This window comes from Clytia hemisphaerica, unplaced genomic scaffold (assembly GCF_902728285.1).
Source record: "Clytia hemisphaerica strain Z4C2 unplaced genomic scaffold, Clytia hemisphaerica genome assembly, whole genome shotgun sequence".
Classification (NCBI taxonomy): domain Eukaryota; kingdom Metazoa; phylum Cnidaria; class Hydrozoa; order Leptothecata; family Clytiidae; genus Clytia; species Clytia hemisphaerica.
The window spans coordinates 623,079-639,412 of record NW_027103334.1 but is presented as its reverse complement, the minus strand read 5'-3'; the positions used below and the strand labels follow the sequence as shown (position 1 = coordinate 639,412).

Genomic DNA, 16,334 nt, shown 5'->3' with positions numbered 1-16,334 from the left:
TTCATCTTCAACAAACTTCTTTGAAGATTCCTGCTGCAAATTGTCTTCAACACCGCTATGGTCAGCATCGGCATATTTCCCTTCACTCTCAACAGAACTTTGTTCGGTCAAAACTAATTGAACACCACTTTCGACCACACTTCCAACGCTAAAATCATCAACAACTATTTCATCTTCGTCGTCACTTTCATCATTTGAACTCAAAACTATTTTGTACTTTTCAACACTTTCCGATTGATTTTCAACAAGTTTGTGTTCATTCTTAAAAAGTTCTGGTGTATCTGCAACAAATATCTGTCCATCGTCAACAAACTTTCTAAGTTCAACATCTTTTTGTTCATTTTCAACAAGTTCTGGTGTATCTGGGATATATATCTGTCCATCGTCAACATGCTCTCTAAGTTCAGCATCCTTCTGCTCAACAAGCTCTTGTCCATTTTCAACGAATTTTTCATTTTCATCATTTTCTTCTTCTTCATCATCGTTAATAGCTGTTGAAGAGCTTTCGAAACTTGATGAATTATATGTTGAAGATACCGCCTCATCAGAGGTTGTTCCAATGTTACTCCAAAAGTCGTCAAAATCAGCTCGCGACTGAAAGATTGAATATTATAAAGTGATTTATGTGAAATTATTTTATCAAATTGGTTGATCCTCCTGAATGAGTTCAATAAAAATTTCAAACACAGAAGCGACTTCATTTTATTTTTAATAAAATCAAAATTTATTTAAGACGTTTCGGTGTCATCCGACCACCATCATCAGTTTAAAAACATTGAAATGAAAATTTCTAATTTGAAATTATTTTAGATTTTTAATTATGCTTTAGAATAACCATGTAGATATTTCGAATGCTGAACCAGTTTTGTCTATGTCGCAGTTAAACAATCAGATATCGACATATACTTAGAAAATTGTTTTTTGTCTGAATTGAAAACCCGGATTCATTAATTTAAATATAGATAGCAGACACCGGGTGTGTTTTAAAAAACGCCCTTATTGTTCCGTTTTGACGTAAATTTTTCTATTCAGCCACTCTAAGGTCCCGAATAAACATCTCCTCCATTTCTTAATTTTCAAAAAATTTTCGGACCCCCTCCCATCCTTATAGGGAACCTCCTTCTTATTTACTTTTGAAAACATTTTCTGTAGCTAAATTGCTCTAAATAGCCTGTTTTTAGCTTATAACTACCTACCGGGAATTTCTGGAGGTACAATTTCGGACCCTCCTTTTATTCGGGACCTTAGTGTAAGCCGCTTAACATATTTTGTCAGTATTTAACCCATGTGTCACAGAGCCACTGGGACCCCATCCCCACTGGAAAATTTGGCAAAAATTTGGTCCCCGGTGGGAAAATACGCTGGAATTTCAGCCCCACTGGGAAATTGACTTTGATTTCATTCCCACTCGAAAATCTTGGAACAATAAAATTTCTATCCCCATTGGGATTTCGATAGGGATTTTATCCCCACTGAAGAAAAAAATTACACCGGGCTGTGAGACAGGGGTGTTTTCTATAATAGTCAAAAATAAAATATTAAAAAACATAACACATACATTTCTGTTTTCAAACGACTTTCTTCTCTTTAAACTATCAGTAGCATCTGTGCAAATGGACGAAATTTCGCTTACATTATCATTATCATCGATCTGTAAGGAGAAAAAAGCATAAAAAAACCACAAACTGTACAATGATACTTTGAAACTTTTTTTGCGTTTTTTTTCATAAAAACATCCAAATTTTTTGAAGCCTTGAAGGGATGTTCTTAACTTTTTGAGTTTCAAGCCTAAAAATTTTCTTAACATGTTCTTATTTTTGCCATTTTTTGAGTATTTTTGTCCATTTTTCTATAAAATTCAGCGTTCTAGAGTCCATTAAGCCTTAAAATGTTCTTAACTTGTTCTTAATATTTTGGCCATCGAATATCTGAACATCTCGTAATCTGGCCATCGAAACCCTGCATACCATACAATTTTCAGTTAGTTTGTTTCAAGGCTCATCTTTTGAGCCTGGTTTGGAAAATTTGAAAATATAAACCTGATTGAGTTGTTGATGAAGTTATGGTCGTTTTCCGCTAGAAAAGTGGCAAAGGAATCTTAGTGCGGAAATGGGAATCTTTTGCAAAACGACGGAATATCTTCTTTGAAATAAATGTGAACATTTTCTTCACTTGCCTGACTGTTATCATCGTCATCCCAACGTTGCATGTAAGAGTTTGTGGGTGATTCGTCTAGAGATGATTCACCGTCGCCATCGCTTTCCAAGGGAATGTCATCTTTCAGTTTCCCAACACTTTGCTTTTGTGACTGTTTCGGTGATACCTGCAACAAGAAGATGAATGTTTGATTTATCAACGTCCCAGAGGGAGAGATTGGCAACCCACCCATTGATCCCACTTTGGGACAGAGTAGAACAAAAGAAGCTTAACATAAATAAGTTACCTTATTATTATCGTTTTCAATATCTTTGAATTTTCTTTCCGCTTCTTCAATATTTTCAAAGTCAAACGAACTCCAAAAATCTTCATCCAAAAGCCGCGACTGTGAGAAAAAGAAAAAGGAAATATTGAACTACTTTTGAATGGCTCAGTCTACTTATTGAAATATTTGAGTCTATTTCATAGGATTCTTGTTTTGAGTACATGATATATATCTATGCCACGCCCAGTAATCAAATGTTTATGGTTGAGCACTCTGTTGCGAATTGAGATTATAAGTTTTAAAACGACAATAACAATGAAAAAGAGTTCTTTAATTCCCAACTCAATTAGATGATGAGAAAAAATAAATTTTTCAACGTCCTTCTCGAAAGGAAAATCTGCATAGATTTGTGCTTTTTCCCCCTTAAAAAACATGTAAAGGATGCAAGAATTCTACAAAAATTCAATATCAATTATAAACAAACAACGGTCGAACACTCGATCAAAACATGTTATACCAATGTCCCACTTTTCTACGAAAACAGTCATTCTTTATACAGAAAATCTAGTTCACTTACGTTCCGTATTTTACCACGATCATTCTTGGATTCGCCAGCATCTTCCTTCGTCTTATTTCTTTTGATAACAGCCGTTTCTTCAGTTGCCAATTTTTCTGCAGCAGTTCTGATATGTGCTTCAGTCCAAAATCTCTCAATGTCTGCGTCAGACTAAATAAAGACATTGATTATATTTGACTTACTTTAATTCGATTTTCAAGGGGCGGAAAATTTTTTTAAGTTCGAATTACAGAAAAATTTACATAATAGAGGTTTGAATTAGAGTGAGTGGATTGTATGCAAAAATTATGAATCTAGTAAGGCACTAAGGCTAAAGGTGCTAATCCTAAATGTTTACTCAAAATCCTGAACCAGAGGGGATAAATTGTATAAATTACTTAGGTTTCATTACTAAAGATTCCACTGTTTATTTTTTGTCGTCAATTTGAAAAAGTCGGTCTCCACTTGCGCGCGCTTCGATCGCAGTTTTTCGAGGAAAGCTTCCAAGCTATTGGTCAAAAGGAAAATGAAGCAACTCTATTGGTGCGATCTGATGTAATGGTTTAAAAAAGTTGAAATGTGTTCAATCTTTTTTTCGAGCGCACGTTAGATTTTTTATGACGTAATATTTTTTCCAAGCAAATAGGATTGAAGCATTGCGTTCTAAATCTAAATTTTGACCTCAGATCACGTTTGCTAGGCCTTGGATTTAGAACGCCATGGATTGAAGCCAAAAAGAACGATCGCAGCGCGCGCAAGTAGAAACCGGCCTTTATTTTAAGATGAGCAAGTAGAACCGGGTTTTGGTAAAAGACGCCAATAAATAGGACTCGGTTTTCAAACATCTTAAGAGTCCATCTAAAAGTCAAAAGATTTCAAAATTCTGTTAAAGGAAGAAAACATCTTTAAGAAAAAGTCTCTAAAGTCATTTTTCGAGATTTCTACGATCATGGCTTTACATATAGACATATTATTTATAAGGATGATTACCAGATAAATGAGGACTGACTCAAAACAATGTTCCTGTCTTACGTTTCTAAAGTCCGACCGTCTTCTACGAACTGGAACATCCAATAAACTTTTATCTTGCGGTGGTTCAACGTCAACGTTCTGTTGTTTTTCTTTAACATCAACATCAATATCAAAAGATTTTTCATTTTCAATATTTTCTTCATTTTCTGTTGTTGTGATTTCGTTCCAAAAATCCTCCAAATCTGCTCGAGACTGAAAACGAAGGTAATTTATAACACAACTTCTGTAATCTAGAGATTCTATTCAGGATTTTCCCTTAAATGTGTTGAGAATGGAAACTTCCACTTCATCACATTGCAAGTCAGAAAATGCTAAATAATTAAAAGGCAGTTCAAGAAGATACCGGTTATTCAAACCTTACATATGTGAGCAACAAGGCTTTTTGGATCTGCTTTACTTAAAAATCAGACAAAAAATCCCTTGGTTATTTCGACTTTCGAGTTGGGACTTTGTTGAAAGGAAACAAAATCTTCCGTCATGAAGAACAAATATTGCATAGGACACATTCTGATAACATTCTCAAAGCAGTCTAATTTGTAGGTAAACCTTCCTCTGTGATTCGAAGTAAAATCATATCTCCTTCGAGTCATCGAATAACGAAGTTCTAATGGTAGTATATGTTAACCCCCTCAGAACTTTGAATTAACTGGAGCCTACGGTCCGGAATTTCTAGCCCCTCTGAACTTCGAATAACCGGGAGTCTATTGCTGTAAATTCGTAGCCCCCTTCAGAACTTCGAATAACCAGGAGCCAATGGTAGTAAATTCCTACCCCCCTCGGAATTTCGAACAAGGGATGTTCTATGATAGTATATTTTTAACCCCCTGACAATTTTCGATTTTACATACATTTCGAACATCATCACGAAGCATATCTCCTTCACTTGCTCTTCGCTTGACAACAGTCATCGTTTCTTCAGATTCTAACTTTTCTGCAGCTGTTCTGATTCGCGCCTCCGTCCAAAATTTCTCAATTTCTGCTTGCGACTGAAAAGGAAATTCCAAAAATGACGACATAAACTACAGTATGAGTGGAGTCTCTATAACTCGAACATGCAAGGGGTACATAAATTTATTCCAGGTATAGAAAATAAATGTTATGGAGAAAAGCTTATAAAGCATTGTTATCTGAAGGGGGCCATTAAACGTGTACCATTTACTTAAGGAGACATTTGAGATATAGAGATTTGTATAGTATTAGTATAGCATCATGTAACTACCTTATTACTGTAATACAGGGATTAAAAATAACTCCAGTCTTCCAAAATATGAAACATCAATGTGTAAAAAACTCACATTTCGTAACTCTGACGGTCGTCTTCTACTTGGTAGACCAAGAGAATTATCATCCAATGAATCCACAATGATGACTTTTGGTTGAGAGGGCGCGTCATTGTCAACGGTAGGCTTGCCATCATTTGCAATTTCGTTCCAAAAATTCTCTACTTCGGCTCGAGACTTAAAGTATCAAAGTTTCAATTTTAGAAGATGAGTGGACAAAAAGATCGCTGTTAGAGAAATGATAATAACGGCAGTCTCCCCAGTTACAGTGTGGTCTGGGGGGCACTCATATGATCTGGTCATGTGCCGCGCTTAAGGGTAGGTTTTTTTAGCATCTCAAAATATGCGATTTTGAATGGCAGATTTTGCGCGGCACAGACCGTTGTTTCGAAATCGAGTGTCCCCCCGGGAGTGTGGTCATTTAAGTCACCTCGTCAAAATTTAGTGACTAAGGGCCGACTAATAATTAAGACCGACTAAAAATTTGGGCAATTTCTAAATTTACAAGCAGATGGATAATAGCAGAAAGCTTAAAATTCTGGAAAATAAGGAAAGCTTAGTTATAAACTTTTAATTTGGCCCAAATTTTAGACGGCCCAAATTTTAGACGGCCCAAATTTTTAGTCGGCCCTAATTTTAGTCACCAAACCAAAATTTAGTCACTTAGGGCCAACTAAGTTTTGGCCGATAATATTATATATAATGTACTTACATTTCTTTGAGACTCGTTGGCATCTTTTTTCTTTTTCCGTCGAATGATCGAGTTTTCCCCAGATACATCAAGAAGACTAACTTGTGCCTAAAGAACAAAATGTGGTTGCCGGTAGAAATTGTCTTTTTTGGTATTGTTGGGACGCTGTTACAGAGGTTTTCATCTGTTACGTAAATTCCACCATTATGGAAGCAAACGTTCGATTTGCGTAAGCAATCGCCTCTAAAGTTTCCAACGCTTGCTTCCATAATGGCGGAAGTTACTTAACTTAAAAAAAAGAGGAAAAATCCATTTTATAGTTGATCTACCGTATTATCTAATATGAGAGACACATTACTTTAAGTTTGCAAGATCTTGGGGTAGTGATTTTTTAAACACCTGAAGAAAACGACCCTACTTGAATTTATAGGATTATATGAAGTAAATTAAAGGGCTTCGAATCGAAAAAATTTATACATAATCTGTCAAAGTAGATGGAAAACCCGATTTCCCGATTTTGGAATAACTTTCAATTTCCTTTGCCCATTTTCGGTATAATTAAGAGAAAGCTTACCTGCTGTTCGACATCATCCACGTCTGCTCGGTAAAAAGTCTCTTCTCTCTCAGTGTCCAGTAATGGAGGAAAGAGCTGTTACAAGAGAGAAATAATTCAAAAGCTCGTAAAATGGTAAAAATCGTACAATGATGAGATCATTTTAGCATAATATTTTTGTGACTGAAAATAATTTCGCGAGACAGCCAAAAGAAATAGGAAAAGCAAAGAGGACTACCGTACTCCACTCTGATTGGCTATTTATTACCAGGAAAAAAGGTACGTATACCAGTAGGTTAACCTGTGGGAAGAAAGAGTGCTAGTTTACAAGTTATTTGCCTTTTAGTTCAATTTTATAATATCAATATAAAAAAAAACTAACGAAGAATTTGGAAGAAATACCAGGTGAGGAGGGGTGTATAAAAATAGGTATCGGGTATGTGCAGACTCAAAAACTGTCTCTCTAAGGGTCAATTTTTTGTCGATTTTGTCTCTGTTAGGGTAAATTTTTCGCAAACATTTAGTCGCTGTAAGGATCGGTTGTCAGTGTCCGGTCAGCAAATACTCTTGTCTTCCAAATAGACGGGAGGGGGGGGGGGGGGTCCAAATAAGCATCAACAACTAAAAATAAACTTTCACAAATGAACACGTAAAATAAGAACCAATACTAACAAAAAGGAAAATTTTAACAAGTTTAAGGTCTATCTACACTGTAATGTAGATTAGCGGGGGGACGTCTATTCGGGAGACAAGAGTACCCGATATTCCCCAACTTTAGTACCCATCCAGGAAGAAAACTCAAGAAACAACAAACTTTAAACATAGGTGAGGTAGCATCTTCGATAGCACTCTCAATTTCGTGTTGTTTCTCTTTGACATCAACATCAATATCAAAAGATTTTTCATCTTTAATTTTTTCTTCATTTTCTGTCGTTGTGATCTCGTTCCAAAAATCCTCCAAATCTGCTCGAGACTGAAAATACAAGAAACATGAAATTTTCATGTATTTTTGAAAGATCTTTCGTACTCAATTTAAAATGGAAATTAGAGTTAAATGGTTGCAACAACAGAAAGACTTCCTTTGTCCAGAACTGATAATCGTAAATATTATCTACTTCTATAGCTGCCTCGCTTTCATGCTGCACTAGCCTTGTGTCGATGTCTTTTGTTGATTTTGTGATTTCGTCCAGTGGACAATCACCGAACTATATGATATACAATACAATTAGTTTAATTTTTCAGATTCGAGTTGGTGTTCTTTATGACAATGAAAATTCGTTAGCTGAAAATTGAACAACTTCAAAATTCCTTCAAAAAATTTCTGGAATTGAAGTTAAAAAGCAAAGTAAACTCAAAACTTACATTGCGATTAGAGTCAAAATCTTTCTTCTTTCGTCTTTTGATGACAGCATTATCTGTTAGTTCCAAAGGTTGTATTGTTGACTGGAAATTTTAAAGAAAGAAAATCAAATTAACTATTGAGATACTAATCCTTTTATATTTAGTTTTTCTGTTTTTGCTACTCATCGATTGCCGGGTAGCTCAGTCGGTAGAGCGTTCGCTTTACAATCTAAGGATTGTGGGTTGGATCGATGACCAGGGAGCTGAGAGGTGTGACACTCCAATTCAGCATTCTATATCCCAGGTACAGCGCAAATATAAAATGGGATAGACACTCCTAGCCTATACTAGACGTCACCCGCGTTTTTTTTACGCAATTAACGTCTATTCCACTTTGCGACTTTTTCGAATGTTTTGAGCCCGGGTTTTCGGGCTCTAAACATTCGATTTTTTTACGTCACTTTTAAATTTCGAAGCTCCTGCAGTAGTGAAAAAATCGAACTTGCGTCAAAGCACTTGAAAGGCTTCTAATTTTCGAAAATCTTCAAAGTGGAACTCACTAAGAAACGAGATGAAAAATCCCGTGAGGTACTCGCTAAGACACTCCCAGCTCTACCGACAGCCACCAGATGAATATGCTTACTTTACTAGTTTCCTTTAGAATCACTCTATTGCAGGGCAGTCTTATTTTTTGTGTCTAATAATTAAGTTTCTGTTTAAAAGAAGAATCACTTGCCTGTTTAGGTGATAAAACACTTTCAATAACACCTTCAATAGCACTTTCAATTTCGCGTTGTTTTTCTTTGACATCAACATCAATAGCAAAAGATTTTTCATCTTTAATATTTTCTTCACTTTCTGTCGTTGTGATTTCGTTCCAAAAATCCTCCAAATCTGCTCGAGACTGAAAATACAAGAAACATGAAATTTTCATGCACTTTGGGAAGGTCTTTTATAAAGCGTAGAACAAAATAATCCATAAAAATCTTATTTTGTGAATCATAAGATATATCTACTTCTTTAGCTGCCTCGCTTTCATTTTGTTGTAGCCTCCTATCCATATCTTTTGTTGATTGTGGGTTTTCGTCCAATGGACAATCACCGAACTATATGATGATATTGATTGATTTAAAAGTATTTTTCTTTTGAATTTCCAGGCTTAAAGGTCTTTTTGAATATGATGGTGAACACTGATATTAAAAAGAAAGTTCGAAAAACTCCAAACTTACATTCCGATTAGAGTCAAAATCTTTCTTCTTTCGTCTTTTGATCACAGCATCGTCTGTTATTTCCAAAGTTTGTATTGTTGACTGGAAATTTTGAAGAAATAAAATCAAATTAAATATTGAGAGTACTTATCTCTTCATATTCAGTTTTGCTGTTCTTGCTACTCATTCCCTTCAAAATTACGCCGGGAACTGGTCTTATTTTTTGCTATTTTCATTGCCAATCGCCTTAATAATCAAGTTTCTGTTTAAAAGAAGAATCACTTGCCTGTTTTGGTGATAGGACCTCTTCAATAGCACTTTCAATTTCGTGTTGTTTTTCTTTGACATCAACATCAATATTAAAAGATTTTTCATCTTCAATATTTTCTTCGCTTTTTGTCGTTGTGATTTCGTTCCAAAAATCCTCCAAATCTGCTCGAGACTGAAAATACAAGAAACATGAAGTTTTCATGCCCTTTTGGTAAGGTCTTTTATAAAACGTAGAACGAAATAATCCATAAAAATCCTATTTTGTGAATCATAAGATATATCTACTTCTTTAGCTGCCTCGCTTTCATTTTGTTGAAGCCTCATTTCCATATCTTTTGTTGATTGTGTGATTTCGTCCAATGGACAATCACCGAACTATACACTGAAAGTTTTAGCGGTTCATTTTAGTACCTTTAAAGGTTTATTTTAGCGATACCGCAAAACGACCCTTTAAAGGTACAAATTAAAAAAAAACCTGTAAGGTATTTTTTTCATTCGTACCTTCAAGGTACTTTTAGGTACCTTTTGAGGCATGAAAATAATACTTCCAAAAGAATTTTTAAGTCCTCCAAAAGGTATATTTAAGTCACTAAAAAGGTATATTTAAGTCACTAAAAAGGTAGTTTTCAAACGATACCGCAAAACGCTCCTTTTAGGGTAAAATTAGTCTGATATACCATTAACGTGCTTTAAAAACACCACCAAAAGGATTCAAAAGTGCCGAAAGTTATTTTTAGTTTTTACCCTCGGGGTTGTTTTTTATCACTTAGATGTGATAGTGCGAAAAAGGTATTTCCTTTTACCCCCTAGGTATTTTAAATTTCCTATCATTTCTTCACTAGAATATAAGCGAATAATTATCGAAGGAAAAACTCAAAAAGTGGATTTGGGAGATCAAAGCTCCTATCTTTATTTTTGCAGATTGAATAAAATGAATTTTACATAGAAGAAAGTTAAATAATTCAATAAATATTGACAAAAATTTGACAAAAACCGATTCTATATTACGTAATAACTATACACTATTTACTATTCAGTAAGATTATTCAATCTAAAAGCAGATTTTTTCTGTATAAAACTATTTCATAGGGCAATTAAATTCAACAAATCCCAAAAATTACAACTAGGAGCATTTTAAACAAAAACCTCAAGGAGTGCAGTTTTAGCGTTTCTAATTTTCATTTGGCAAAAAAACATTGACAAGAAAATATAGTGCTTTCAATATTCAATATTCAAACTCAAAGAAAAGAAGTTGAAGCGTAACTTTGTAAATTTTCAAATATCAAAATGTCTGCACGGACTCATTTATTCATTTGAGTTTCGTGGTTAAAACCGGCGACGGAAGCAAGCCATCGCCAAAACTGATCACTGCTAATGTCAAAAAGATAAAAAGATACATTGGTTGAACTTCAACCAGCATATTTTTTTATTTTTGTGATTGCTGTAATTAATTTGCCTGATGGCTTGCTACCATCTCCGATTTTTACCAAGAAACGCTGGATAAATTCCAAGGAACTTTGCAACTCCTTTGGGTATACTAAGTTGAACACGTAGTAGCAACTGTACATCAATGTCAGTGCCGTCAAAGGATCTCTCGACTTTCCAATAGTGATTCCATCGAGGTGGATGAAAAATTCTTGTTCGTCGAAAATGTCAGGGTTAGCATGACTGATTCGAGGAGTTAGGGTGTTATCAATTCCGTAGTAGTGTTTTGGATCTTCTCGAAACAATGTCGGTAAGGTCATTACTCCAACAACAGCATATCGATCTGTTGAAAAACAAAGTTATATTTTTAAGCTTTTGTTCATATTCATTATATTCTTACTTTCAATTATATTCCAAGGATCCTATACGCCCCCCTCCGGATATTAACTTTTCGATTTTTTGCCAACTACCGGACTGTAGGACCCCCCCGTTAGTTAATTCAATACCTGTTCACCATTTGCAAGGTTTGGGTATATTTCAATCAGAATTTTGACGGATATGTGATCCTTGATCAGTTTTGCTCGTCGATCGTGCAGGATAAGCTCCAAACGAGTCGTTCTTTTTGCTTAGAGCAATAGGTTTGTGATTTGAGAGTTGCAATATGCTTTTGAACCGAATGTTGATCTTCTGCAGCAGGAACATTTGGGAGAAAGTTGACCAATCCCAAAAGTTGTTTGGATTTCTTCAGCATCGCAAAATAATAGTTAATAAAGAATCTAGCGAGCGACTAAAATTCGGACTTTAACTAATTTGCGACTGAGAGCTTCGACCTGTCAGATTGACAGACAAAGCGCGAATGAGCGGCACAATCAAAAAGTTTATTTTTGAAAGAGGCGGGAGTTTGGGTTTCTCTCAGACTTTAAGGAGAATTTACTCTTTCTAGTGCTGGAACTATACCGCGGAATTATGATTGTTGTCATTTTCTCACAACGTCCCGTCGTTCTCTCCGTCCCAGGACTCTTTGGGATGATACCTCAAAGAGCATCGATTTTATCAGAAAGGGTACGAATTTGTATCTCTAAGGTATCAAAGGTAGCGAAGCTCCATAGACACGATTAGGCAAGAATCATAGACGCGATTAAAAATACCTCTAAAGGTATTTTTTTGCCGCCTGTTTTCCCGCAAGAAAACATTCAAAAATACCTCAAAGGGTACGAATTTGTATCTCTAGGTCATCAAAAGTAGCGAAACTCCATAGACACGATTAGGCAAGAATCATAGACGCGATTAAAAATACCTCTAAAGGTATTTTTTGTCGCCTTTTCCCTGAGGCTTCAAAGGTAGCATAACTCCAACCCATGATAACATCTATGGAACAACCTTAGGCTAAAGGATAGCTTTTATTAAAAGTGAAATTAATTGAGCTTTAAAGGGTTTCAAGCGGAAATACGGTTAGAATAATAACTTTCAGAGTCTTGGATTATAACAGTTCCCTAACACAGAGCATAAAATGTTCAATTAAAGACCTTTCATCATGACCTGTCTTGCGTGCTCGTTCATGCCAAGCTAGACTCCTCAAGGTCTTGCCTTTCAATCTTAAGTTTTTTCAAACGACATCCCAAGGTCTTTCTACTGAGTGAATGAGAATCTTGACACTCTACTTTATACCGTCGAATGAATAAATTTTATTATACTTTATTGTTTATGAGATACCTAAGAGGTACATAATGATCCCTTTAGCGTTGAAGGGATCTTCAGAATTCTTTCGAAGGCTTTTTTCCTGCCCCTATGGTTACTATATTATACCTTGTTAACTTTCGAATTTTTGGAAATCCCGAAAATCACTCAAAAGGTACAAAATAATTCCTACGGGGTGTTTTAAAATTACCTTAACGGTGTTTTTAAAAATCGTACCACAGAAGGTATCATTTTAATCCTTAAAGGAATATATCTATTCCCGAAAAGGGACAAATTTGTTATCTAAAGGTAAACGCGATCATTAGAACCTCTAAAGGTACTAAAATGAACCGCTAAAACTTTCAGTGTATGATGATATTGATTGATTTAAAAGATTTGTTTTTGAATTTCCAGGCTTAAAGGTCTTTTTGAATATGATGGCGAACACTGATATTAAAAAGAAAGTTCGAAAAACTCAAAACTTACATTGCGATTAGAGTCAAAATCTTTCTTCTTTCGTCTTTTGATGACAGCATCATCTGTTAGTTCCAAAGGTTGTATTGTTGACTGAAATGCGATAAAACATTTTTTTCATAAACCTCGATGGGGTATTTTTTTTTGCTTCGTACTTCTTATTGTTTAATTTGCTCAAATTTAATCAAGTCCTTAGCCAAGCTTTATTCTGCATCTTTTTTGCCATTGTTTTTGAGTTAGGCTTAGTTTTAGTATCACCACAAGCAATTTGAGATATAAATGGCATGGAAGAACATTGTGACGTCCCTGAACATTCTTCTTTACACCATTTTTTTATAAGAAAAATCATGATGAAATTAACCAAAAAAATTAAGAATCTGCTAAGAATATCACCATCATGGAAATCGGCAACTGGACCTAAGAATACGATATGTAGAACATTTTTGACTGTTCATTTCCCATTATCCCTCCAGTAATAGTAAGGATCAAATCTTTCAATAAAAAAACATTTTTTTGCTTCGTGTATGCATTACATGTTAAATTTAGGTTGAATTTGGGTCCTGTTAAGAGTACCGTGAGAATATATTTTAGGATGATTTTCCCCAAAAAAGTTAAGAATATGCATGATGAAATGGAGAAACACTAATCTGATAAAAAATAGTATAGTTCCCTAACGTCCCTGGAACGCTTGCAAACGATCCTTTGTGCACAGAGGTTAAAAAGATCTACTCGATCAGAGCATCTTGGTTTCCGAACGTTCCAAAATGCTTCCGAATGTTGTAATACATTACTAAACTTTTAGAAAAAAGGAAACCTTCTCCAACGTACTTGCTTTTTTATAAGAATGGTGTAAATCCATTTCATCATGGATATTCTTAACTTTTTTGGGAAAATCATCCTAAAATATTCTTACAGCATTCTTAGGTTAGGATCCTAACTCAGATTAGATTTAATATTTACTACATACGTCTCAAGCATGAAATAGCATTTTTTGTGAAAGGAGTGAGCCTTACTTGGGGGTAATTGACAATTTATAATTGAAAATGCTCTAAAAATGACATTCTTAGCTTGAGTAGCAAAATTCCATGATGGTGGTATTGTTAGCATATCCTTAATTTTTTGACCATTTTTATCATATACATTCTTATAAAGTGTATTCTTATAAAAAAGCGTGTAGTTCCATTTTATTTGTATTTAAAGTCGCTTTTAATATGACACAATAATTCTAAAGAATTATTCTGATAAAAAAAATGATTTTTACTTGTTTTGGGGATAAAACTTCTCCAATAGCATTTTCAATTTCTTGCTGTTTTTCTTTAACATCAACATCAATATCAAAAGATTTTTCATCTTCATTTTTTTCTTCATTTTCTGTCGCTGTGATTTCGTTCCAAAAATCCTCAAAATCTGCTCGAGACTGAAAAGGAAAATTTTAGAATACTTTTCTATTAAATATGAGAAGGATTATCATATCATTGAATTGAAGGAACATTGATTGTTTTTTGTCAACTTATCCTTATGACGGGCTTTTGTTCCTCGTTAATAAATTACAAAGTTAATTACTCTCTTCCCTAAAATTGTTGGCGCTTGAAATTAGCTTAAAACACCGGGAGATCGGATAACTTGCATCAGTGAAGGCTAACATGCATAGCCCTCAAATGAATGAACTAGCTGGTCATTAAAATACAAAGTTAAATCAAAACAAAAATGGTAGAGTAGAGCTGCGAGCGGTGCTGCGTAGTTCATTTGTTTTGAAATTTTGGTGCTTTGATTGGTCAGTCATTTGATGGCTATGCAAGTTTCCCTCCACTGATGCATGTTACCCGACTTCACGGTACTCAAGCGATCATGCACTATTTTTTTCCAGTCAGTGAGAGAACACCCACAGACCCCGCTACTAATATATAGAAGTGTGTAGCTTCTAAAACAGTAATTCAATGTACTTACATTTCTATTAGAATTAAATTCATTTTTCATCTTATTTCGAAGTACCACGGTTGAATCTTCCAACAATGGTGCAGGTTGTAATAGCTTTGACGATACCTGAAGTAAACGAGTAATATACGAATAAGGCTTCAGAAATTTTGGATGTTCTTATAAAAGAAAACGTCTCTCCTATGGCATGGGAATTTGGCGGGAATTAGTTTATCACTATTTTTGAATTTAGTTTAACAAGTAATACTATTATATTTACATCTGATTCATCAAATAAAGTTATAGTCCTCAGTCCTTAGCGGCGCGGTCCAGCTTTTTAGGGGACTGGTAATAAATTTGCCAGGAATCTCCCTTAAATTCGTTACCAGTACCCTATTTATTTTCGGCGCACCGCATTTTTAGACTGCTTCTTAATCAAACCAAACTAATTCCCGCCAAATTCCCATACCATAGGAGAGACGTTTTTTTATAAGAATATCCAAAATTTTTGAAGCCTTAGGATGTTTTCAAATTTTTAAAAGTAATTTTGTCTATTTTCTTCAGAAATCAGGTGTTTTAGAGTCTGCAAAGCCTCGAAATTTTCTAGCTTGTTCTTCATATTTTTGCCTTATAGTCTTATGTTTTTATATAGTTTGTTCTTATAAAAGAAAAACGTGTACATTCGCGATGAGGATCGTTAGTATCGATTGCGTGTGAACCTGGAGGTCTGGCTAAAGTGCATGAATTGAACAGTGCATTCTTTATTTAAACAAACTCACCTTAGTAACCTTAGCATCTTTGATAGCACTTTCAATTTCTTGTTGTTTTTCTTTAACATCAACATCAATATCAAACGATTTTTCATCTTCAATTTTTTCTTCATTTTCTGTCGTCGTGATTTCGTTCCAAAAATCCTCCAAATCAGCTCGAGACTTAAAAGAAAATTGGGAGGCTTTATTAATGTTTGAGTATTGTGCACAAAATTCACTGAGAACCAAATTAATAATTTTTTCCCAATCAAGCCAAAAATATCACTCTGATTCTTTTCAATTTTTCTGTTGTTGTTGTTGTAACCTGCTGTAGACACCCTAACCATAACCTTATGAACTGATGCAAATTCATGATATGCACCATTACAATGTCTTCCGCAGACCCAACAGCTGATTGGTTGCGAATGACGTATTGGTTTTACGTCACTTACAACCAATCAGCTATTGGGTCCGTGATGTACTGTCAGTAGACTATGCAATGATTCATACTATGAATATAAACTTTTCGTTTAAAAAATGTTTGTCGTTTCATAGATCTGTAACATCTTTTGTTTTTTTGACGTGACAAAGAGACCCCCCCTAAGTGATTTGAGCATAAGACAGTTGCCTTTTTCGAGATTTCTAAACCAATCAAAATACGAGAACAGAAAACTGTGCTTCGTTTACCCAGGCGATCTAAACCCGTGTTGAGTTCTTTAAAATAATTTCATTACAGTATATA

At 34.8% G+C, this 16,334-nt stretch overlaps 1 protein-coding gene across 1 annotated transcript in view; it reads right to left on the bottom strand.

Annotated features, from left to right (window-relative positions):
- Positions 1-3,824: 3,824 nt before the first annotated feature.
- The window catches only part of LOC136816001 (putative leucine-rich repeat-containing protein DDB_G0290503), a 62,246-nt gene continuing 49,736 nt past the window's right edge, over positions 3,825-16,334 (bottom strand). Inside the window, exons 14-27 of the mRNA XM_067072425.1 lie at positions 15,623-15,775; positions 14,877-14,972; positions 14,191-14,346; positions 12,942-13,022; positions 9,370-9,525; positions 7,897-7,977; positions 7,650-7,739; positions 7,349-7,507; positions 6,556-6,630; positions 6,003-6,089; positions 5,306-5,467; positions 4,859-4,996; positions 4,011-4,202; positions 3,825-3,836 (exon numbers count right to left, since the gene is read on the bottom strand). Coding sequence (XP_066928526.1) covers positions 3,825-3,836; positions 4,011-4,202; positions 4,859-4,996; positions 5,306-5,467; positions 6,003-6,089; positions 6,556-6,630; positions 7,349-7,507; positions 7,650-7,739; positions 7,897-7,977; positions 9,370-9,525; positions 12,942-13,022; positions 14,191-14,346; positions 14,877-14,972; positions 15,623-15,775 — 1,638 coding nt within the window. The remainder of the gene's footprint in view (positions 3,837-4,010; positions 4,203-4,858; positions 4,997-5,305; positions 5,468-6,002; positions 6,090-6,555; positions 6,631-7,348; positions 7,508-7,649; positions 7,740-7,896; positions 7,978-9,369; positions 9,526-12,941; positions 13,023-14,190; positions 14,347-14,876; positions 14,973-15,622; positions 15,776-16,334) is intronic.